The following is a 24,624-nucleotide window of genomic DNA, read 5'->3' on the forward strand; positions in this document are numbered from 1 at the left end:
CTCAAGAAGTCCGAGTCAGATTCAAACTCCAGAGTTTCTTGTAATATTAAAGGGTCCCAATGATGGACACTACTGAGAAACTGTCCCAGGGTCTGGGTAGAGCAGAAAACTGGAGGCAGAGATGACAGGTCAGGAAAAACAAGGTGAAGGTCTCTCTGATGATCAGGAAACCTGGATTAACCAAAGGGCCAAGCCCTGACCCCCAACCCTGGGAAGGCAAATCCTGTCCCTCCCACATTGCCCAGGGCTGTTCCTGGGACAGTGTGATGTGGGGCTGTGCAAGGCCAAGGGCAGGACTATGGTCCCACACCTCCCAGATTCCTGGCTGGGGACAAGGAGGCCATGAGGCCCCTGTGCTGTAAGGACAAGGTGTCTCCTCACAGGCATCAGAGGTGGAGACAACAGCCATCGCTAATGGGAGAAGGAGCTCATGTCTGTTGAGGGCTTTCAGCCTCTTTACATCCCTTGATCATCTCCACAACAGCCTGTGCTATGGTGTGGCATCACCTGCACCTCTTTGCCTGCAGGCTGGAGACATCCCTGCTGCTGCCCCACCTTGCTCTTGTCTGAGCATCTTCCTTCCTTTGCTGATATCTCTCCATCCTCCCCAGCTGTTCCTTGAAGCACAAAGCCTTGGGCTGATGCAGACTCCCTCTGGGTGACCTGCTCCACCACAGCACTGCCCTTCCAGTCACATTCCTTTCTCCGCATGTCCAGCCGGAACCTCCCCAGCTACACTTTGTGGTGTTATTTCTTTCTCAAGCTCTTTCCCACTATGAAGAAAATCTCCACCATCTCTGAAATCATCCTTCAAGCACTCTCAGGCTCCTCCTACACTGCTGCAGCCTCCCCAGCGCTGCTGGGCCAGAGCAGCCCAGGTCCCTCAGCATCCCACACCATGTGCACAAGGTCCTGAACCCTGCCTTGGCAGAGCCCTACACTCTCCAGTTCCTCCCTGCTTCTCCAAACTGGGAAGCCGCACACTGGCACACACCCGTGTGTGTGGGGTCACACCAGTGCTGAACCGAATGGGATGAGAACTCCAGGTGTCTGGGTCCCCACGCTCCTCCTCATGCAGCCCCGTGTGCAGCTGCCTTGTTCATGGTGAGCGTGCAGCACGGGCTTGTGTGGCGGCCCTTGTAGTGCCCAGGCCCTTCTCCTCAGGGTCCCTGCTCAGCATGTCAGGTCCTGCTCTGTCCCGATGGATGGGGTTATTCTCCTGCACTGATAAAGCTTTTTCAGAGCTTTGTGATGGTGGAATCCCAGATTTCCTCAAGGTCTGGACCCTCCTTGGAGTAAAGCTCCATTTGTGGTTAGCTGTTAATGTTTACCTGCAGATGGCTTATCCTGATGAGGGTGTCTCTCCAAAGATTACATCATGAGGAGTTTCAGGGCACTACAAATAGCCCCTCCTGGAGAAACTGTGGAGTCTTGGGGGTCTGGTGCTCATCATGCCAGAGGTCTGGAGTCCGAGGGGAAGTTGCCCTTTATGTGAGGGAGCAGCAGGAATGTGTGGAGCTCTGCCTGGGGACAGAGAATATCAGCTGAAGAGCTGAGGAGTCAGCATGAGAGGGCAGAACAACATGGGCAATGTTGTGGTGGGTGGACATCAGCTACAGACTCACTGATGAGGAAGAGGAATTAAATGAGGCCTCCTTCAGACAGATGAAAGAAGCCTCATGTTTGCAGGGCCGTTTCCTCACAGCAGACCTAAGATATCTCAATATCTGCAAGGTACCAGCCATGCAGGAGGAGTTTGGAGCTCATTGACAACATCTTCCTGACACGGGTGACTGAGGAGTCAGTGAGGTGAGCTGCCCTGTGGGACTTCCCACCTACAAACCAGAAAGAGTTGGTCAGGAATGTAACAGTCAGGGATGAGAAAGGAGACTTGAGGCTCCTGGAAGATGATAACAAGGCAAAGAGCAGGATTTCAGGAGAGCAGGCTTTGGCCTGCGGAGGGTACTACTTGGGTCCCATGGGATATGACCTTGGTGTCTGCAGTGTTTTTTCCCTCACATTTCCTGCCTCTTCTCTCCCACCTGCTGTTGTGCAGTGTTTTTTACCATTTCTCAAATACAATATCACAGAGGTGCAGCCAACATCACTGAGTGGCTCAGATTTGGCAAGTGTGGGTCCATCTTGGTGCCAGCTGAAATCAGCTCTGTCTGACGTCGGTCAAACTCCTGTTGTTTTCTCCGAGAGGTGACAACTCTAGCACAGCCACACTCAGCCCAGTTCCAAGACTTGGCCATGCAAATCCAAGACAGGGTGACAATGTGTTGGATTTTACAAACTCCTTGACCATGAAGAAGAAATGGAAAAGATGTTCTATCAGCAACCAGAGGAAGTCTCCAATCAATGAGCAGGTTCCTATGGGGAACTGTAATTGCCCTGGTATTCACTGGCCAGGCAAAGCGGCAGGTGCCAACAGTCCAGAGGATCTTGGGTCAACTTCTTAACATGTCTGCCTGGTGGGCCAACAAGGGTGATGCTCACCAGGATCTGGAACTGGCAAACAAGGCAGAGCTGGTCGAGGATGTGAACATCAGTGTCCACCTTGGCTGGTGTGAGCAGGAAACAGTGGGGTCCCAGGCACCAGAGGGGAGGGAGGAAGGCCAGCAGCAGAGCACAGGCTGGTGGGCTCCAGAGGAGAAGACTTTGACATGACTGGGGGCGCTGATAGAGGTGGTGCCAGGGAAGCAGCTCTGAAGGCTGAAGGAGCTCAGGAAGTCTGACAGGCCTTACAGGACAGCCTGCTCTAAGAACGGGAATGATCTCTCTGAGTACCTACAAGAAGTAGCATTTATCTTGTGAGGCTGCTCATCTGAACTGACGGAGCTCCAGGGCAAAAAGGCAACACACAGGAGGTGGGAGCAGGTCAAGCTGTAAAGGAGGAATTTAGAAACGTTTTCCATTGATGTGGCGATGATGCCACAGCTGCCCTGGACTTGAAACCTGCAGGGGAGGCTGAGGGCAGCCAGATGAGCTGACACTGCTTCCCTACAGTAAAATAATCAACCAGGACCTGCTGCTGAACTTTGTAAGAGTAGAAGCAGACCCGACTGAGGTACTTCACGGCTTCTTTGCCTCCATCTTCACCAGCAAGGTCTGCTGGGGCTTTGTTCCTGAAGGCAGGAGTCTGGAGAACACCCAGGAGTGGATGGGGCTCAAGTCAGGGGTTAATTGAGCAAACTCAGACACCATGACAGAAAAGGAAATGGGTCATTTCACCAGCTCCCTGAACACAAGTATTGCTGTGCTGTGGCACCTGACATTCCCAGGAACACCCACCTCTTGGTCCAGAGGAGTGTGACTCCTCTTGAGCTGTCCTGGCCTGTCTTCTCACTCACGAGGTGATTTAAGCACCCACTTTTCTGACATCTTCAATCTTTATCAGGAGACTCTCCAGATCAATATGAACAGGAGACTGCGGAGACCACCTGTTCTGGAAAGGGAGGGAAGGGTGAGCAGGGAAGGAAACAGAAGAAATACTGGTTTATGGCTATTTATTATGGAAATACTCTCTGTTTGGCTGTTCCTGAAATCTCTCTAATCACCCACACCAGACTTGAAGCCTTTTGGAAAATGATGCACAGAGGATTGCCATGAAAGGGCATTTTAAGATATTAGTGAGCCCTCTGGTGCTGTGATCCTGAAATGCAGCTGCTGAAAGAATGAACAAAGCTCTAAGGAAGTGAAAGGCAGAAGCAAACCCCAAGTTTCTGAGGGTGTTTGGGACCCCACGAAGGGCCATCACTGACACAGCTGTGAAGGAAACAACCAGTCGAGGTCCCTGTCCCTGGAGGCTGGTGAAGCAAAGACTTGGACAACAAGGTGGGCATGAGGACATAGCAAAAAAGAAGATGCTGGGTTGGGGCAAATGAAAAGGTATGCACAAGATGTGGTCAGGACTGTTTGGGGGCACTTGTAAAGCAGCCCTGGACCTCATGTGAATTATTCCTCTAGTCAGAGAGATCCTGAAAGCTCTCCCTGAATTGAACACTTGAAGGGGATGAAAGGACAGCATCATTCAGGCTGGATGAGACCTCGAGAGGTTTCTTGACCAACCTCCTGCTCAAAGCAGGGTCAGACCAGATTACTCAGGGCTTTATCCAAACACATCTTGGACACTTTCTGGGGTAAAGTGGATGTGCACTCCTGGGAAACAGCTTCCAGTGCTTGACTGTCCTCAGGATTGGGAAGTTTCTCCCTTTCTATAGCACCCTTCCAAGCCCAACTATCCAGATTGTTTTTACGCATCTACTTACACACCAATGCAGATCCTGTTATCCTTCCTTGGACACAAGAATATTGTGGGGGATGATGCTGAATGCCTTGCTGACTGCCAGGTAACAGACCACCACTGCTCTCCCCACGTCCTTCAACCCTGTCCTTTCCTGACAGAAAGCAAAGAGGATGGACAGACACAACCTGCCCTGGGTAAACTCCGTCACCTTCTCTTCCAGACACCCAGAAATGGGGTCCCAGTGGACATGTTCTGGGGCACAGCCCTTAGTTCTCCTTCTCACCCATTGGCCATTTTTGAGAAGTGCAGACAATATGTGAGAGCTGCCAGTGGTCAGGGAGTCCCCCCAGTCTCCATGAGCTTTCCAAGATGGTGGAGAGTGGCCTCCCTGTGACATGGTCCTGCTGTCTCAGCTCCTGGGATGCTGCCCCTGCTGTCCCATAGACTGGAAAGGATTAAGTTAGTGCCAGTGACCCCTGACTTGATCTCCATCCACTGCTGGTTGTTCTGCCTCCAGTCACAGAGTCCAGAGAGACCTTGCTGGTGAAGATGGAGGACAAGAGGACAAAGAAATTCTCAACTCTTTCCCTTATTAATTTCATCAGTGGCCACCCCATGTCTCTATTTTTTAGTTAACTGTTCCTTGTATTGCCTTACACGTCTAGACCGAGTTTTGATCTGGACTGTTGCTGTGCTTGGAGGCTGATGTCCTTGAAGACCAGACGAACTAATTTCTGCCACCCTGCCTTGGCAGTTTATTCCGTCCATGTCACAGCTCTGTCTGCAACACTGACAGCTCCAGCTCCCCCAGTCAGGTCCCTGGCTGAGGACATTGCCTCCCATCTGGGCTGAACCACCCCAGCTGTGGCACCAGCCCAGCTCTGACCTGCCCCAAGGAAACCTGGTACCAAGTGTCCAAGAGCCCATGTGTGCAAAGGCTTTGCTTTAGAGCACTGACATGACATGGCCAAAGATTGCTGAATGTCTCTCTAGTCCTAGGAGTATAAAATCAGAATCAAATGGCTAAATTCCCTCAACTGAGGATATTCCTCCCCAAACTTAGAGAAATTAGATCGTTTCCTGTAACATTCCTTGTGTCCTGTCTAATGACGGGAGAAGAAAAGATGATTCTCATATCAATTTATTTTTAAATACAAAGAACACAATTCTGGAAGGAAGTGTCTGTGCAAAAGAGAGAAAATCTACATCACTGATTACTTGAGATTGTTTCAAAGGCTGTTCCCCTGGAGCCCCAGGGACTCCTGGAGAGAGCCGCGAGGGGCCAGAGAAAGGGACATCATGGCTGCTCCTGTGCTGCTGAGCTGGGCTGGGCTCCTGGGACAGAGGGAGCTCATGGGAAGCGGCAGCGCTGCAGAGAGACAGCTCTGCCCAGGAGCAGCTCCTCTGCAAAGCGCAGCAGGGCTGAGGGCTCTGCCTGCAGCACCGAGGGGACAGGAGCCAGGCACAGAGAGGGGAAAGGCAATGTAGGTCGTAGGTTGCTGAGGGCTCATTGAGAGACAAATCTTAACAGTCCTAACACGGTAAGTCTCTGCATGTAGGACAATGCAGCTGCATTTCCTGGAGGGATCTCCTAAAGCTGGCACATGACACAGTTTGCAGGATCTGTCAGGTCTCTCTCACACTATCTCTGTTGTAGAGCAGAACACACTCCAGAGCAGAGCTTCCCTGCTGCCCTGTCAGTGGGAAAGGGCATGATGGCACCTTCTGCTGAGGGTGACTGCAGGGGGAGCACCCAGGGGTGCCCAGGGCTGTCCTGCAGAGCAGGGTCCCTGCACCCCAGGGCTGTGCCGGGGCAGGGACTCTGCCACCTGCCAGGGTCAGCGCTCAGCCTGACCAGGGAAATCCCAGCAACACTGAGGGGAGAAGCCGTGGGGGGAAGGAGCGACCCCCGGCAGGGCAGGGTCCTTCTGCTGCTGGGTTCTCCGTGGGTCAGGGCTGCTCACAGCTCCAGCTCACTTCACACTGCTTCCAATTGGACGTTTCAAGCACAAGGTCTATAGATGTATTACTGTAAACATAAGGAGCTTTCCTGAGTCTGTCCTTTCTGTTTCCTCTTCCAAGACTGGGGGGAGGGAGGTATAGGAAAGGATAAATGCAGGAGGTCTCAAGATTTAACAAATCGCTGAAACTCCTGCACTGCAACTCTGAGTGATCAGTACATCTGCCAGAAGATTCGGAACATCCCTTCAGCCACTCCTCTGCCTATGGACAGCAGCAGCACCACCTCTGCTGAACCCACCAGCCTGAGGCTGACCTGTCCTGTTTTCCATGCAGCAAACAGGAAGATGCCCCCAGGCAGTGCCCTGCAAACAGGCAGGATCTGTAGGGCCAGGGTGAGGGCACAGAGGGTGGGATGGTCTGTGAGTGCTGACAGGGAAAAGACATGGACAGGGAAACACCTCCCAGGAGGAAAATCTCCCTGCAGCAAAGATATGATCTGGGAAGGAGAGGAAAATGAAAACAGAAATGTTGTAGGAGGGAGAATGCGGGAAACTCTGTACGAAGCCCTCCAATGCAGATCCCTCCTGTGAGCAGCCCCCTCGCCTCCTCTCCCACCCAGCAAAGCCTCTGCCCTCAGGGCCGGGGGCTCCAAGGCATGAACCAGCTCCTGTGCAGCCAGAGCTCCAGTTCCCTCTGCAGAGCACAGGGGCTGAGAGCAGCTGCCCGGCAATGCTGGTGTGTGGGAGGTGGCTGCACAGCTGGGGAAGGGTGACGCTGTCTGAGTGCCCGGCTGCCTCTGCCCTGGCCTCTCTCACACCCACCCTCACCGCATTTTCCTTCTTGCTCCACTGCTCTGGGTCGCTGCTGTTGTGATCTGGTTCTTGCTGTCAGGCTCTCTGGGGATGGGAGTTTCAGCTGCAGTCACAGCCTGATCTTGTGGGTCCTTTCCTGCAGCTGTGTCCATGGGAACACGTGTCCCAGCTTTCCTCTGCCCTGTGGGGTGTGGGCAATGCAGTCTGTGGGGCTGGGGAATGAGCCATGTGTGTCCTGGAGTAAATGCGGGGTACTGAGACCTGGGAAAGGGTTAGTCATGTTGTGGCCTGAGGTGCATCCTTCTGCTCTCAGCAGTGCCTGGTGGCTTTTCAGGGTAACATGGCAGTGTGATCAGCCTCCATCTCAGCAAGGTGCCAGCCCAGGGCAGCTGGAGCAAGACAGAGGGACAGAGCAGCTGCCCTCACTCTGCACTGACCCACAGGCATTCTCCTGCCTTGCAGGACTCGCTCTGTTCTTCCTGAGCTTTATGACACCCAACAAAATCTGCAGTGACCATGAGGGGAGGTGTAAAAACCCTGGAACTCCTAGACTTCATTCACCATCTCTGTTACTTACCGCTGGGAAAGCAAGTGCTGACAGCCCTTCTATGTTAGCAGAACCAGGACAGTCCCCACCGTTTCCTGACTGCACATCAGCAGAGCTGGGCTGACTTAGCGAGAGCCCGTGGGCAGAGGCCCTGCTTTTGGTTGCACATTTGGCCAGCACCAAGCAGGGCTCCAGCCACAGTGCTGAAGAAAGTTCTCCTAGAAAAAGAAAAGGGTGTCTGTGTGTAACAGGGCAGGGTCTATGGGAGTTGGTTTGATTATTGTCAGAGGACTTTCCCCTGGCTTCTCACTGTCTTTTTTTTTTTTCTCATGACACTGCCCCATGCTCAGGAAAAGCAAATGTCCAACAGCAGCTCCATCACCCAGTTCCTCCTCCTGGCATTCTCAGACACACGGGAGCTGCAGCTCTTGCACTTCTGGCTCTTCCTGGGCATCTACCTGGCTGCCCTCCTGGGCAATGGCCTCGTCATCACCACCATAGCCTGTGACCAGCACCTGCACACCCCCATGTACTTCTTCCTGCTCAACCTCTCCTTCCTTGACCTGGGCTTCATCTGCAGCACTGTACCCAAATCCATGGCCAATTCACTCCGGGACACGTGCGCCATTTCCTACACAGGATGTGCTGCACAGGTCTTTTTTTCCTTTTTCTGTGGTACAGCAGAATATTGTCTCCTCACAATCATGTCCTATGACCGCTACGTTGCCATCTGCAAACCCCTGCACTACGGGACCCTCCTGGGCAGCAGAGCTTGTGTCCACATGGCAGCAGCTGCCTGGGCCACTGGGTTTCTCTATTCTTTGCTGCACACAGTCAGTACATTTTCACTGCCACTGTGCAAGGGCAATGCCCTGGACCAGTTCTTCTGTGAAATCCCCAGGATCCTCAAGCTCTCCTGCTCAGACACCTACCTCAGGGAAGCTGGGCTTATTGTCTTTAGTGCCTGTTTAATTTCTGTCTGTTTCATTTTCATTGTGCTGTCCTATGTGCAGATCTTCAGGGCCGTGCTGAGGATCCCCTCTGAGCAGGGACGGCACAAAGCCTTTTCCACATGCCTCCCTCACCTGGCCGTGGTCTCCCTGTTTGTCAGCACTGCCATATTTGCCCACCTGAAGTCCCCCTCCATCTCCTCCCCATCACTGGATCTGGTGGTGTCTGTTCTGTACTCTTTGGTGCCTCCAGCAGTGAACCCCCTCATCTACAGCATGAGGAACCAGGAGCTCAAGGGTGCTCTGTCGGAACTAATGGCGGGATGCTTTTCAAAAAGAATAAACTGCCCGTCATCTTCTCTTTAACAGATAACAGTTTTAATGTAACTCATTACAGGTCCAGACCTGTGTGTGTGTGTGTTGGTGGTGTTTATTTTTTAATCAGTCATGATATTTTTGTCATCCCCTTTCTAATTCACTCTCTGCTTTTCCTTTTCAAACCACTGGCTGCGTAGATATGCAGCCATGCTCTCTGTGGATTTAAACAAAATAAAGGGCTCTACAGTGATTTTTTCTCTGGGATTCTTCCTCCAAGGCCTATTTTCAGCTGCAGGGACAGTTCCTGTGCTTGGGTGGAGGGGAAAAGAGTCCAGCCTGGCAGCACTGCCAGGGAGCATCAGCGCTTGGCCTTCCAGAGCTGTTCTCGTTCCACTCCCACACTCTCCTTCTCATCCCTTGTGTTGGTGCAAGGCCTGAGTGCTCTGGCAGCCTGGTCACCGTCCTGCTGTGTGTGAGTCCTGTGAGCGCAGGCAGGGACAGGCAATGGGCACTGCTGTGACAGAGCTGGCCTCAGACCAGCCTTTCCAGAAAGAAAGGTGAAAGGCTTAAGTCTTCATTCAAACTTTTTCTCAGAAACCTTCTGAGAATGTGGCCTGAAGATCAAAACACCAGGGCACAGCTGAACAGTGTGTGTGTGCAGGGCTGGGCACACAGCAGTGTCCTCTCACAGCCAGGCCTCCTGCCAGAGACCTGCAGGACCAGCAGAGCAGGGTCTGGGCTGTGCCATGTGCACTGGACCCCCAATGCAATCTGCCCCAATCGTCATGGACCAATCCCTCACAAAATCCATCTCCAGCACTGGCTTCTCACCCCAGGTCAGAGAGCTTCTTTCTCCCTCCATGGAAAGACACTGAATGAGTAGGTCAGAAGTCCATCTTTGCATTGTACAAATGAGATGTGAGAATGAATGTCATGTACATGAGGCGAGATGAGCCCAAGTAAGCACAAATGCTGTCAGATATTCTGGGGGTACCAGACAGACTGGGTAATGAGATGCTGGAGAGCAACTTTGCAGAGAGGGATCTGGGGGTTCTGATCGACAGCAAGTCGAACATGAGCCACCAGTGTCCCTCGAGCCAAGAGAGACCTGTGTCCTGGTGCATCCAGCAGAGCACGGCCAGCCGGGCAGGGAGGGGATTGTCCCGCTCTGCTCTGCGCTGGGGCGGCCTCACCTGGAGCATTCACTGTGTGCAGGGCTGGCGACACAGGGTAAACAGGAGATAAAGCTACTGGAGAGTGTCCAGAAGGGGCTACGAAGTCCGGGAAGGGTTTGGAGGGGATGGCATATGAGGAGCAGCTGAAGTCACTGGGTTTGTTCAGCCTGGAGGAGACTGAGATCTCTTGATGGTCTACATTTTCCTCACAAGAGGAGCTGGAGGGGCAGGAACAGAACTCTTCTCCTTAGGGACCAGTGACAGAACCCAGGGAATGTCAGGAAGATGTGCCAGGGGAGGGTCAGTTGGACATGAGGAAAAGGTTCTTCACTCAGCGGGTGCTGGACACTGGAACAGGCTCCCCAGGGAGGTGTCACGGCCCCAACCTGACAGTGTTCAAGAAGAGACTGGACAACGTCCTCAGACACGGTGTGAACTGTGGGGTGTCCTGTGCAGGGACAGGAGTTGGACCTGATGATCCTGTGGGTCCTTCCACCTCAAGAAATGATTCTATGGCTTTTTTAGCTTTCTATTTGGTATTTTCTTCTTCATTATCATAGGTATAATTTTTACTACTACATATTTTCATTTCAATTTTTTAACTTCATTTTTAAAATTTTCATCTTTATTTTTGTTAATTCCAATTTTAATCTGTTTTTAACTCAACGCACGAGTGTTCTCTCTGTTACCCTTCCTTTTCTCTCCCCCGTCCCGCTGCACGGAGGGAGCGAGCGGCTGCGTGGGCTCAGTTACCGGCTGGGGTTCAACACGACGGTCCTTTCTCCAGCCCTTGTTCCACCCCATGGGCGTTAGGCTCAGGTCCCACACGATCCAATACGTCCTCACCAACCACCGCTCCCCTGCCCACCCTTTGATGTCACACACACACAGTTGCCCTCAGCCCATGGGCCGCCCTGTGAAACGTCCATAAAATGTCACAGCTCCCCGTTGAGCTCATGGAGTCCGTGGCTTTGGGCTCCGTCTGTTCCGTGGCCACTCCGGACAGCACAGGTGTCTGTTCCGTGGGGTCACGGGCACCAAACCCAGCTCGGGTGGGAACCAAGAGGGTCCCCTCGTGTTCAGGGCCCAAAGCGGCATCTGTAGCATCTGCCCGTCCTTTTGAGTGCCCAGAGCCTCCTTCTTGGGGCCCAAATCCTCACGTTCGGGGTCCCAACGTGTCTATTATCAACCACGGCCTCTGATCAGGGCCCACAGTTTCATGTTTGGGTGGAGCTCGTTGCCTGGCAACAGCCAACCGGAAGTCTATGGGGAGTCAGGGGACCCAGGACAGCCAATGGCATTTGAGGAGGCGGGGCAAGTCATGTGATTGATAGGTAACCAGCCAATCCAGCTTTGAGACCTGCAGGAAAGGTGGCGAGAGCTGACCGAGCTGGGCAGCGTTCAGGGGCGGGCCATGCTGGCTGCACCAATCACAGCTGGTGGGAGTGCAGCACATGGATGATTGACAAGTGCTCTGACCCATCACTTGGTAGGGGGGGAAATGAGAAATCCCAGCTGGCCAATCACAGGAAACATTACCTCAGGGCAGGGTGGGCACTGTGGGGGGAGTGACCACTAAGGCAGCCAATCAGATCCAGGATCACCTCAGGGGAGGAGACTGACAGCCCTCCCGCCCAATGGCGGCGCAGCCCAGGCTGAGGAGGCGGCGGCTCTGCGGGCGGCCAGGCTGAGCTTTGCCGTGGCGCCCGTGGAGCTGCCCCAAGGCTGAGCAGCCCCCGGCCCAGCCCTGGGGCCCTTTTTCCTGCAACTGGGGCCCTGGGGATGTTGTTGCTGCATCTGGCTCAGGTGTGCGTGGGCTGCTCTGGCCTTGTTCTCCTGGGCGGAGGGAAATGGTACCGAAAAGTCGGCAAAAAGGTTCTTTAACATGGTTTGGAAAGTGGTAAAAGCAGCACTTTTGTTACAGCGCCGGACACTCGGAAGATTGCTGCTCTGATCGAGCGTGCATGTGATTCTCACTTCTTGGTACTTCTTACATACACCTATTGCATATTCATTTGTTTCTATGTCTCTCTGTCACTTGGTACCTGCAACGGTGCTCAGGTGAGGCTGAGCACGAGCCCCTGACCTTATCAACAGGTCGGAGAGGATGTTTTCTGTAACAGTTTTCTTGGAAACACAGGAAAATTTATCCCGATGACTTCAGTGGCAAGTGAAGAATTCAATGTCTTTGGTCTTTCCCTGACAATGGAACAGAAGTGGCAGGATGTATATTTCTCCGTGTGGGAAATACCAACAGATTGGTGTGGGAATATAAAATATTTTCTCTTTGAGCGTTTCCCCGTCATATCTCTGTCCTCCTAGTGCCTCTTGTTTTTTCGTATTCTTATGTCCTGGCTGCAGTTGAATGCACTTCAGCCGAGTTTGTTAACTGGAGAGCTGGGGTTGTGGGCGAGCTCATACGGGACAGCAGCGTCAGGGAGGGAAACTACGAGTAGCGAGTGACAGGACCAGAGGAAACGGCCTCAAGTTGAGTCAGAGGAGGTTGAGGTTGGATCTGGGGAACAATTTCTTCCCCAAAGGGCTGTGGGGCATTGGAACAGGCTGCCCAGGGCAGTGGTGGAGTCACCATCCCTGGAGGGGTTGGACAGACAGAGAGATGAGGTTCTCAGGGACGTGGGTTGGTGCCAGGGTTTGCTTAACCGTTGGACTCGAAGATCTTGAGGGTCTCTTCCGGCTAAAATGATTCTTGTCAGTGTTGAAATCGTGCAGGCTATAAGTGTCCCTAACAAGACTGTGCTCTGTCCAGAGCGGTCTGGACTTGCCAAACTGCAAGAACGTGTAACAGCTGGACAAGCATCTCATCCCACAGCTTGTCATGGGTGATCCTGGTGTCATCCCCTCCCCATCATGTCTATGAAGTTGCCAACTGCAATAGTCCTGTGGCCAGAAGTCAAAAGCCACGTCTCATATTCAGGGGTGAGCTGAAGTGAGGAGCAGCTCTGGACAGGCCTTGGGGTGGGAGGCCACACAGGCTTCCTCATGGTCCTGATGTCCCTGATGGAGCAGCATTAATTCTTCATTCTTTCCACTTCCTAGCTAGCAAGAGTAACCACAAGTGGTGGTTGTCTTCAGTCGGTCTTTAATTTCTCCCTGTTTAGGAAAACGGTTCCTTAACTCAGTCTTTTGTGTATCTGCAGGGCCTTGAGACGGTTCGTGTGTGAGCAGCATGCGTGTGGATGTCAGGTTTTCTGCAGGCTTGTGACTGCTCTTTCTCTGTTTGAAGGAGGAAAATCTTGGTGTGTCCTTCCCAAGAACTAAAGAAATGCAAAGAAATGGTGGAGAAAGTGTGCCGATTGAGGAGGGAACGTCACTTAGTTCTACCTGTAAATTTTCTTGGCTGTTGTTGTAGCCAAAAGTCTTAAGAACGAATGCTGCAAAACTAGAGCTGCTTTGCCAAGTTGGACTGTGCTCAGTGATGAGTGGTGTCATTGTTGGTGATTCGTGAGTCTGAAGGATTGAAGGGCATTAGAATAACCTGCAAAGCCTGATCTGGGGTGTTTCAGTTGCGCTGGAGCATGGCCTGGACGTGAACAACTGTTTCTTCTTCCAATTCTCTTCTTTACCCTCTGGCCTCTCTCCCAGTCGGCACGAGATGGGTGCAAATGTTCTGTGAGAGCAGCTTGGGGCCTGAGACACCGCTGCTGGGGCAGTGATGCTGACGCTTGTGCTGGGGCAGTGATGGAGGCCCCGGTAATCCCAGCAGTGATGCCATCCCCCTCATTTCTCCCCTGGGCGACCATCCCCTGCAGCGATACCCTCTGTCCCCATCCTCTCTCCGTGTCTGTTCCAAGCCCAGCTCAGCCGCCCTCGGGTTGGGCAGGGGCTGCATTCACCCCCTCCCACCCCACAAATGACGCAGGCAGAGGTGCTGCAAAGCCAACACCCAATCGGTTTAATGAATGGAGCAAGAAAGCGGGATCTGCGAAGGCTGGGGCTGGAGAGGGTGGGTGGGTGCAGGTCTCAGCCTCCACATCTCCTCTGGCTGTGGGTGCCACGGGACGGTGCTGGAGCGGTGTGTTATGGGTGGCCGTCCTGGTGGCTCTTTCCATGCCCATTTGCCTCTGTACAAAAACCGGCAGCTGCCCAGTGGCATCGGCAGAGTGTCCCGCTCCTCCTGGGCCGAGTTCTTCATGCGCCGCCGCTGTGGCCACTGCTGGGGTGAGACGGGCACCGAGTCCTCCTGCTCCTCAGCACGGTGGGTGCAGCCGTGAGGCCCCAGGGCCCGAGGGATGGCGGGGAGTCGGTGGGAGGCACGGCAGCCGCAGGGCTCAGGCAGCTGCTGCCACAGCCCCTGCACTGGGATTGTCCCCGCGGGCACAGGCACAGCCAGCTCGGCTGCTGGGCTTTGGATCCTCCGGTGTTCAGTCCTGTGTCCCCCAGTGGCTGCGTCCTCAGCCTGGGTGGCGACGCTGCTCCTGGGGACGCGGGTCCCAGCGGGCGGTGGGGATGCCAGTGCTGTGGCTGTCAGCAGCAGGACGGGGTAGAGGTGGCGGTCCCAGGGCTGTTGGTACCAGGCCGGGAGGTGCTGGTTATGGAGTGGTGGTTCCCCTGGGTGACGGCGGGGTGCCGGGCAGGGCCGTGGCCTCTTCTCCAGGGTTGGGGCCGGCAGGGTCGCCAGGTGGAGGTGGCAAAGTGGCGCTTGGCAGGCCCGGGGCCAGCGCAGTCGTGGTGGCAGAGGGGGCTCCCAGTCACCATCACCGTCTTATCCGCTTCCGCGGGATGGTGTGAAGCGGAGCGGTGTCGTGGGCCTCGGGAGCTCTCACTGGCACGGGGCGCTTGGTCTTAATGGTCCGCGCGGCTCCCGCTCCCGGCAGCCCCCGGCAGGTGACGGTGCCCGGTGGCAGGGGCAGGCGGGTGAGCAGCACCCGGAGCTGCCTGCGCTGCAGCTCCTCCATGAGTTGGGCCGTGGAGGGCGGGTGAGGCTGGGGCGCAGGCGGGGGGCTGGCCAGGGGGCTGAGCAGGGGGACCTGCAGGGGGCTGAGCAGAGGCGACTCCAGAGAGTCCTGCAGAGGGTCCCTCCAGGGACTGCCCAGGGGACTGTCCTCTGAAGGTTCCCCAGAACTCTCTGGAGAGCTCTGCTCAGGGCTCTGCAGGGGACTTCTCTGCGGCCAGGGGGGCAGGTCTGTGGCCCCAGCGTCGTGTGTCCCCTGGGGAGCCGGCGATGGGGAGGCCATCACCCCCCAGAAGGGGTCAGTGTCCCCCATCATGGCCGTAGCCAGGCGCTCCTCCAGGCCGTCACCCTCTGCCCCGTACTCCCCGAAGCCTCCAGTGACAGGGGTGCTGCTGGTCAGGCTGTCGGGGCCATCGGGGAAGGTGGTGTCCCCGTACAGCAGCATCTCCGCTGTCACTGGCTCCTCCATGCAGCCGCCCTCTGCCCTGCGTTCCAAGAGGTGGGGGAGCTTGTTGAGGGTGGGGGTCAAGTGAGGGATGTCAGGGACATCAGGGATGGTGTCCTCACCACCCCTCAGTCCCCCAGCCACCACTAGCTCCTTGGGACAGCTGCCCTCTGCCACCTACTTGGGGAGGTCGGGGAGCCCCTCGAGGACCTCAGTGGTTATGCGGGGGCCGTGGGTGGTAATGACGGCATTCCCGCTGTCCCCGAGCTGTGCCAGCCCCACATGGTCCTGGGAGTAAGTGGTCTCGTCCACGTGCTCCCAGAAACCATCGAGCTCCCTGAGGCTGTTGGGGAAACGAAGGACATCAGGGATAGTGTCCTTGCTGTCCCCCAGCCCCATGACCACCACGCCGTCCTTGGAGCAGCCGCCATCCGCCACGTACTCGGAGAGGTCCGGCGGCTGGCTCAGGAAGGTGGGAGAGCTGGGGACACGGCTGGTGACCTCCACGTCCGCCAGCGCCGCCGCCTCTTGCTCTCTGGGGCTGGTGTTCTCTGCCCTGTGCTCAGAGAGATCGGGGAGCTCGTTGAGGCAGGTGCTGCGTTTGGGGTATCAGGGACATGGAGACTGGGGTCCTCCCTGTCCCCCAGCCCCAGTGCCACCGCTGGCTGCTTTGGGCAGCTGCCCTGGGCCACGTACTCAGAGAGGTCAGGGAGCTCACGGAGGAAGCTGGCCAGGTCGGGGCTGTCCGCGACATCGGGGACAGCGTCCCCGCCTATGGTGGCTTCGAGCCACGCGGACAAGCTCTCGGCCACGGTGTCCGGGTCCGGCTCAGCAGCAGCCCCGGTGCAGGCGGCTGGTCCCTGCTGGGGCAGATCCCCCGGGCTCCCCAGGGCTGCCTTGGTGGTCACAGCTGCTGACAAAGCAAACAAAGCCACCCAAGGCGGGCGATGCCAGCTGTCCTCAGCTTGGCCACCCGCCCGTGGGCTCTGCCAGCCCCAGCACTCACCTGTGGGCTCCCCGGCGGTTGTGTCCACTGCTGCAACCAGGACGGGCTGGTGGGGGCTGGCAGCGGGGACACCGAGCTCCACAGCCACCCCGTCCCTGCCGGAGGCCTCCGCTGGCTCCTTGGTGGTGTCAGGCAGGGTGTGGGGCACAGGGCGGCTCCACACCCACCGAGCCGCGGGGCCACGGGGTGTCGGGGGGCCGGGGCGGGCAGGGACGGGCAGCTGGTACGAGCCCGCGGGGTACAGGGGCTGCCCCTGGACCACAGCCCATGGCGCCAGCCCCATAGGGTGCTGTGGCACCGGTGCGGTCCCCGTCAGCAGCTGCTGTCCCCAGGGGTAGGATGGGGCAAATGCAGCAGGGCCAGGGGGCAGCTGGACCCCTTGGGGGAGCTGCACCGGCTGGACCCCTTGGGGCAGCTGGACCTGCTGCACCCCCTGGCAAAGCTGCACCCCTGGGGACAGCTGCACCACTTGGGGGACCTGTTGCAGCTGCATCCCCTGCCACAGCTGCATCCCTTGCGGGAGCTGCACCAGCTGCCCCAGGGCCCCCGGCACTCCCTGCCAGACGCTGCCCTGTCCCAGGTGGTAGGTGACAGGGCAGCCCTGGGCAGGCTGGGGGGGCACCAGCAGCCCCTGGCCAGCAGGCAGCACATGGGCCGGCACAGGTGCTGCCATGGCTGGGATGGTGTAGAACGTGGCTGGTGCCCGTGACGCCATCAGCAGCTGGCAAGGGATCGTCTCTGTTGGGGGAAGCACAGAAGGGAGATGGGGTGAGATCCTGGGGGGCTGATGCGGTTCAGGTGACCCGCAGGGCAGGAGCAGCAGGAGGAATGGGAGCTGCTGCTGCCCCGGCCATGGCGGTTGGCCAGTGTGGGGTTGGTTGGGGACAAGCAGCCTCCGTCCCCATGGCCGTGATTCCACCAGCATCGGCCTCAGTGTTGTGAGGGGTTGAGATTTCGTAGCACATCCTCCCATCTCAGTGATTTCCCTTTCCTGCTGGTGCTTGCCATACATGATGGTTTCCCAATAAGAATTTCTCAGCCCTGCAATGGTTTCCCATCCTGACAGTCTCCTGTCCCCATGATTTCCCATCCAAAGCGTCATTTTTCAGGGGAGGTGGATTTCCTCCCTCTAATTTGTTGGAGTGAAGAGGGCTGGGAAGGAAAGATGTTGCTTTTTCATCACCTAGAGTTTTCTATCCTGTTTTTCGCATCAGGAGTAGTCTCTAGGGGCTAATGGGCTCATGTTTGCCTCAGACCCACATGGTCATTTGCCCTGTGCAGCCCACGTGCTGCTTTCCCTGCCAGCGGGGCAGACAGGAGGAGGATTGCCAGCACGGAGGTTCTGGCTCCTCCTGAAGAGCAGCCTGACAGAATTTATCCTGGTGTCCAAAGTGCTTTGAGCCTGGTGATGAGTCTCCCATCACACCCAGTGGAGCCCATCACTGGTGCTAAAGTGTGGCAGGGAAGCTCTGAAACCTCCCCCAGGACGAGTCCTGGTCCATCACCTGTCTCAGCTGCGGCGATCAAACGGGATGAGGACAAGGGTGAACAAGGGATGACGAGGAGGAGGGTGGTCGCGGACGAGGATGGGGACGGACGAGGAGGAGGACGGATGAGGATCAGGGTGGAGAAGGAGAAGGACGGACGAGGATGGGGTCAGACGTGGATCAGGACGGACGAGAAGGAGGACGGACGAGGAGCAGGACGGACGAGGATCAGGATGGACGAGGATCAGGGTGGATGAGGATCGGGATGAATCAGGGTGAGTTTGGGTTTGTGTGCTCTGCTCACAGTGAGAGTCACTGGAGAGCACAGCGAAATCTGACCAGACAGACGGGCTGTCAGTGGCCAGATGGCCTTGGGGACAGCGTGGGGTGGTCATGGCAACACATGGTGACATCACAGAGGCCTTGGGAGCCAGAATTTTCCAGAAGGTTTTCCACAGCTGTGTAGATGTGACTTGAATGAGAGCCTTGCTTCCTCCTGTTCATCCACACTGGCATGAAGCAAATTTTTTGTTTTCTTGCTCCTTTCCATACAACTAATACACTTAAATCCTCCAGAACCTGGAAATTTGTGTCTTTGTTTCTAAGCTCGCAGTATGGGGCTGGACTAGATGAGCTTTGCAGGTCCCTTCCAACCCAAACCATTCTGAGATTCTGTGACAGAATAAAAATAGTAAAGATGAGCAGGTACTTGGGCAGCACAGGGTGAGGATGAGCAGGAGGTGGGAGCAGCGTTTGCTTGTTTGGGGCTGCAACTGATGCACCTGGAGGGAGCTGGTTTGGAGGATGGAGAAAGTTGGAATCATCAGGTGGCTTTGTCCTTACTACCATGGCTGCTTTTCCTTCTTTTTTTCTTTTTAATTATTTGTGACTCTAACACCAGAAGATATGAGGAGGAAAGTGAGTAACTGTGAAATAAAAAGAGAAAAAATCTGTAACGTTTATGAGCATCCTCTTCTAGTCCTTATTACATGTGTTACAGGCATGTTTGCTCCACTCACATCAAGGCACTTTCCTCTCTGATCCCCTGTTCTTCCTTTTAGCAGTAGCAGGATTCATGTCAACGTCTCCTTGGGGAATTTTCTAGTTTTGCTTTCTTTCCAGGCCTCTATCAATTGCTTTCCATGAGTATATTTGCTGTGAAGACTTTTTTTGGTTTTATTATTTTTTAGACTGTCTGCAAAATCCAGATCAATCTGTCGTACGCTAACCCTGTCACAGGTGTCACGATGTTAGTCTGGGGTTTATTTACATAGAGAAAATTATTTTACTGGGCTTTCCCATTCCGGTGATGTTCAAGTCTCAATAAATATTCCTGTACAGCCACTATTTCTATAGAATCAGATCTTTCCTTTTTCTAGGCCAGTTTACTGTGAGAAATGAATTAAGTAGAATCAGATAATAGATGTTAGAGGTACTTGCGATGGGAAGCTTTACCAGCCAAGCTGGTATTGGGGACTTCAACAGGGAATGGCTCTCTGTGTCACTTGGTACCTGCAATGGGGCTCAGGTGAGGCTGAGGACGAGCCCCTGACCTTATCAACAGGTCGGAGAGGATGTTTTCTGTAACAGTTTTCTTGGAAACACAGGAAAATTTATCCTGATGACTTCAGTGGCAAAGGAAAATTCAAAGTCTTCGGTCCTTCCCTGACAAGAGAACAGAAGTGGCAGGATGTATCTTTCTCTGTGTGGGAAATACCAACAGATTGGTGTGGGAATATAAAACATTTTCTCTTTGAGCATTTTCCCGTCATATCTCTGTCCTCCTAGTGCCTCTTGTTTTTTCTTATTCTTATGTCCTGGCTGCAGTGGAATGCACTTCACCCGAGTTTGTTACCTGGAGAGCTGGGGTTGTGGGTGAGCTCATACGGGACAGCAGCGTCAGGGAGGGAAACTAGGAGTAGCGAGTGACAGGACCAGAGGAAACGGCCTCAAGTTGAGTCAGGGGAGGTTGAGGTTGGATCTGGCGAACAATTTCTTCCTAGAAAGGGCAGTTGGACAGTGGTGGAGTCATAATGCCTGGAGGGGTTGAACAGACGCGGAGATGAGGTTCTCAGGGACGTGGGTTAGTGCCAGGGTTGGTTTACTGGTTGGACTCGAAGATCTTGAGGGTCTCTTTCAGCTAAAATGATGCTTGTCAGTGTTGAAATCATGCAGGCCATATGTGTCCCTAAGCAGAGCCGGTTCAGGTGACCCGGAGGGCAGGAGCAGCAGGAGGAACGGGAGCTGCTGCTGCCCCGGCCGTGGCGGTTGGCCGGTGTGGGGTTGGTTGGGGACAAACAACCTCCGTCCCCATGGCCGTGATTCCACCAGCATCGGCCTCAGTGTTGTGAGGGGTTGAGATTTCACAGCACATCCTCCCATCTCAGTGATTTCCCTTTCCTGCGGGTTTCATGTTTAGGTGGAGCTGGTTGCCTGGCAACAGCCAACTGGAAGTCTATGGGGAGTCAGTGGACCCAGGACAGCCAATGGCATTTGAGGAGGCGGGGCAAGTCATGTGATTGATATGTAACCAGCCAATCCAGCTTTGAGACCTGCAGGAAAGGTGGCGAGAGCTCACCGAGCTGGGCAGCGTTCAGGGGCGGGCCGTGCTGGCTGCACCAATCACAGCTGGCGGGAGTGCAGCACCCGGGTGATTGACAAGCGATCTGACCCATCACCTGATAGGAGGAGTCAGGGACCAATCCCAACGAGCCAATCACAGGAAACATCACCTCAGGGGAGGAGACTGACAGCCCTCCCGCCCAATGGCGGCGCAGCCCAGGCTGAGGAGGCGGCGGCTCTGCGGGCGGCCAGGCTGAGCTTTGCCGTGGCACCCGTGGAGCTGCCCCAAGGCTGAGCAGCCCCCGGCCCAGCCCTGGGGCCCTTTTTCCTGCAACTGGGGCCCTGGGGATGTTGTTGCTGCATCTGGCTCAGGTGTGCGTGGGCTGCTCTGGCCTTGTTCTCCTGGGCGGGGGGAAATGGTACCGAAAAGTCGGCAAAAAGGTTCTTTAACACGGTTTGGAAAGTGGTAAAAGCAGCACTTTTGTTACAGCGCCGGACACTCGGAAGATTGTTCCTCTGATCGAGCGTGTGTGTGATTCGCACTTCTTGGTATTTCTTACATACACCTATTGCATATTCATTTGTTTCTCCTGCTTAGTTAATGCATCAAACATAAATTATTTCCATAACCCCGCCATAACTTTGCTGAAGTCCATCCTTGGTACTCGAGAGTCTTCATCAGGGTCTCTGGTGTCCCCGGTTTCTCCCCAGCTGCTGCCGCCCCGGTGTCGGCTTCTTGACCTGATTGCTTGATTGTGCATTTTCCCCTCTGCTGTCTTTTTGTCCTTTTTTTTCTTTCCTTTCTGTTCTGTTCCCGGTCCCATCTTTTCTCACTGTATCCCCCTGTCCAGCTGCTGCCCCTTCTTTCCTCTCTCTCTTGCTCTGTTTTTCCTCTCTCCATCTCTCTGTCCCACTGCCCACCACAGTTGTTTATTCCTTCAGTGCTGTCCCACCCCCTGTTCCTTTGCCCTTTCTCTGTCACTTCATCCCAGTCCCGGTGTATTTTTCATTTGTTTTTTCATCTCAGTCCTGAACCATTACTACATTTTTCTTCTTCCACCCCTTTGTCCTGCTCCCTGCCCCTGTCTTTGTCTCTCCTTCCCTTTGTTCTGCTGCCCATCTCATTTTCCCTTCCTGCTCCAGCTCTCTGTCCTGCTCCCTGCCCCTCTCATTCCCTCTCTGTTTCTCTGCCCTTCTCCCTGTCTGTCCCCCGCTCTGTTTTGCTGTCCTGCTCCCTCTGTAGTTTTTCCACTCTCTCTGTCACTCTCTGCTGCTCCCTGTCACTTTCATTTCTCACTCCATCTCTGTCCTACAGCCCAAAGCTGCTTTTTGGTCTCCATCTCTGCCCTGCTGCCCAGCCCAGGCCTTTTTACCTCTATCTGTGCCCTGCTGCCTGTCTCTTCTTTTTGTCTTTCCCTTTGTGCTGCGTCCCTGACCCTTTTTTGTCTGTCTGTGTTGCCCTGTCCTGCTCCCTGTCCTTGTGTTTCTCTGACAATCCTTGTCCTGCTCCCTTTCCTTCTCTGTTTGTCTCCCTGTCCCATGTCCCTCTTCATCTCTTTTTTTCTCTTCTGTCTTTCTCCCTGTTCCTGCTGATTGTTTCTCCATGTATATCCTGTTCCCTGCCCCTTTTATCCTCTCACTGTCCCTCTGTCCTGCTGCCTGTCCCCATCTTTTCTCTCTTTATTCTTGCCCCGCTGCCTGTCCCATTGCTTCTGGCAATCGACCCCTGTCCAGCTGGCTCTGCCTTTTATTTTTTGTCTCTTCCTCTTTGCTGCTTCTCAGCCCTCCTTTCCTCTTCCTCCAGCTCACTGTGGGTTTTCTCCCTTTGTCAGTCACTTCATCCCCATCTGACCTTTGCTTTCTTTCTCAGTCCCTTTGTTCTGCTCTCTCTCCTTCCTTTTCTCCATCTGTACATCCCCCTCCCTGTCCCTGTCTTTCTCTACCCAACTTTCCTTCTTCTCCTTCCCATCCCCTTGTCCCTCTGTCCTGCTCCTCCACCCTCCTCTTTCTTCCTCCCTGTCTCATTGTGCCTCCTCGTCCCTATTTCTCTTGATCTCTCTATCTCTCCAGCCTTTTCCCTGTGTGTTTCTTTCTCTCTGGGCTCCTCTATCTTCTCTCTTGTCTGATTTGTCTCTTTCTAGTCCTCTGTCCTTCTCCCCAGCAGCTTCAACTGAATGACCAGGTGTCGCTGTGCTCTGGTATTTGCTGAGCACTGCCCTGGGGAAGATCTGTGTCTGTAGGGCTGGGGATCATTTAGGAGCTGGTCTCCTCCTGCAGACGGCAGAGCCGGGTGTAGTTGTTGAGGGGCTGGTATAATGGGCTCCATAAAATAAGAACAAGAACCTTGCTTTTTTGTGGTGTTTTTTTTTTTTTTTTTCTCACACCATCTGAACTTCAGTAAGCAAGAGGAAGAGTGGTTGACAGAGTCTGTTTTCTGAGAGTAACATGTTCCTGTACCTTTCCAATCTTTCTATGGTGCAGGATTTCTGCCCTTGCAGAGAGGACTGCAAAACCCGCTGCTGTCAGGTTGGACTTTGCCTCCCAACGCGGCGCAGCCTCTTCCATTGTGACATCACCCACTGCCGCTGATGTCACAAAGCAGCATCAGCGCTGAGGTCGGCACAGCAGGGTATAAAAGCAGGGGTCTCCCTGCGCATTTGTCACTCTCGATCTTGAGGGAACTGAGATCGCAGAGCTTTTGGTTCACTCGTGAGCGAGTCAGATGCTTGTTACCTGCACCTCAGCAGGTACCACGAGACAGACGGAAAAGGTTGAAGGTCTGAACGGGTATGTTTGAAAAATCCTCCTCCCCTTTGCCCAGGTGTGTTTTCAACCTCATCAGCTGGGGTGGGTGGAGGGTGGACAGGAGAGGAACACAAGGGCAGCCTGAGAGCTCGCTCTGGAGCTGGTGGAAGGCAGCAGCCGCCTTTCAGCCTCTTCATGACCACAGGGGCAAGGCCCAGAAAGCCTTTGATCTCTGCAGAATGAGGGACAGGTCTATTTTGGATCACATGGAGGGAGTCCCAAGCAGTGGCCCCGATAGAGCCTGCGGTAGTGGCACAGGCTGAACCTTCTCCTGAGAGGGTGGAGAAGAGGATCAGCACAAGTGCCCATCGGGTGGTGGGCAGGAGAAACAGCATTCATCATGTGCCTTCCATTTCCAAAGAATACCTGTCCAGCCCAACGGACGGGAAGTGTGGCCACAGCTCTTGTTGCAACTCCTGCTCTTAGTCCAGAGTCAATCTTGAGCCCTTTGTCCCTAACGAAACAATCGCTGCCATGACAATTCCCCCACTGGTGCAGCTGGTGACAACCCCAGCAGTGACTCGAGCTGGTGCAGGACCAAGCCAACGCACACGCCAGGAACGCCAGGCTCAAGGGCTGCAGTCCCTGCTGCTGCTCTCCAGTCTGCTGCTGATCTGCACGGGAACCGCCAGCTTCACCAGCCTTTTCCTCCTTGTTGCTCTGCAGGAAGATGAAGGCACTGAAGGCAACAATCCTGGTGCTGCTTCTGGGCCTGTTCTCTCTTGGTGAGTCTCTGCAGAGCTCCGACCTGAGGACGGTGCTTTAGGATGTGCTTGGGGCTCCATCGTGTCCTGTTCTGCTTCCCCCGCTGTGACCAGAGGAGCTCAGCTGAGAGCAGAAAGTCCCCGACAGAGCTGTGCCAGTCCCTGCTCCAGCGGGACGGGTGTGGGGGTGAGGAAGGGGTGACTTGCCTTCCCCAGGAGGGCTAAGCCAGTTCTCTTCAGCCGAGGGAGAGGCCGTGGCTGAGCTCTCCTGCCCCAGGGGGATAAAAAATCTTCTGCAGGACGAGGAGCACAGTCCAGGGCAGGGAACGTCCATCTCTTGTGGAGCCCGTACACCATCATGGCCACTGTCAAAGACAATAAGAGGAGAGACAACAATGGCGCTGGGGAGAGACACAGAAAGGGGAGAGGGCAGCCTGAGGCACAACCCAGCCTTAGACCAAGTTCTAAGCTCTGGTGTGCATCTGACAGGTGTTTTCCATGTGGGACGACTCGGCGCCTTATCGCTCTGGAGCACTGCAGCGGAATTAGGAGACCTGATCGAAACCCAATCCCTGCCAGACCAGATCTGTAAGCTCCAGGAACAGCTTTATAATCTGCGCTGGAGCACAAAGGATGTGGCTGAGCGGGCTCTCCATGAAGGCGTGAAGCAGGGAAGGCTCCCAGGCTTTA

At 54.8% G+C, this 24,624-nt stretch overlaps 1 protein-coding gene across 1 annotated transcript in view; it reads right to left on the minus strand.

Moving 5' to 3' along the window:
- LOC135999870 (olfactory receptor 14A16-like) overlaps positions 1-14,729 on the minus strand; it is a 31,975-nt gene extending 17,246 nt beyond the window's left edge. Inside the window, exons 1-2 of the mRNA XM_065653443.1 lie at positions 14,546-14,729; positions 14,102-14,495 (exon numbers count right to left, since the gene is read on the minus strand). Coding sequence (XP_065509515.1) covers positions 14,102-14,495; positions 14,546-14,729 — 578 coding nt within the window. The remainder of the gene's footprint in view (positions 1-14,101; positions 14,496-14,545) is intronic.
- Positions 14,730-24,624: the final 9,895 nt, after the last annotated feature.

Source organism: Caloenas nicobarica, chromosome 30, assembly GCF_036013445.1.
Source record: "Caloenas nicobarica isolate bCalNic1 chromosome 30, bCalNic1.hap1, whole genome shotgun sequence".
NCBI classification, from domain to species: Eukaryota; Metazoa; Chordata; class Aves; order Columbiformes; family Columbidae; genus Caloenas; species Caloenas nicobarica.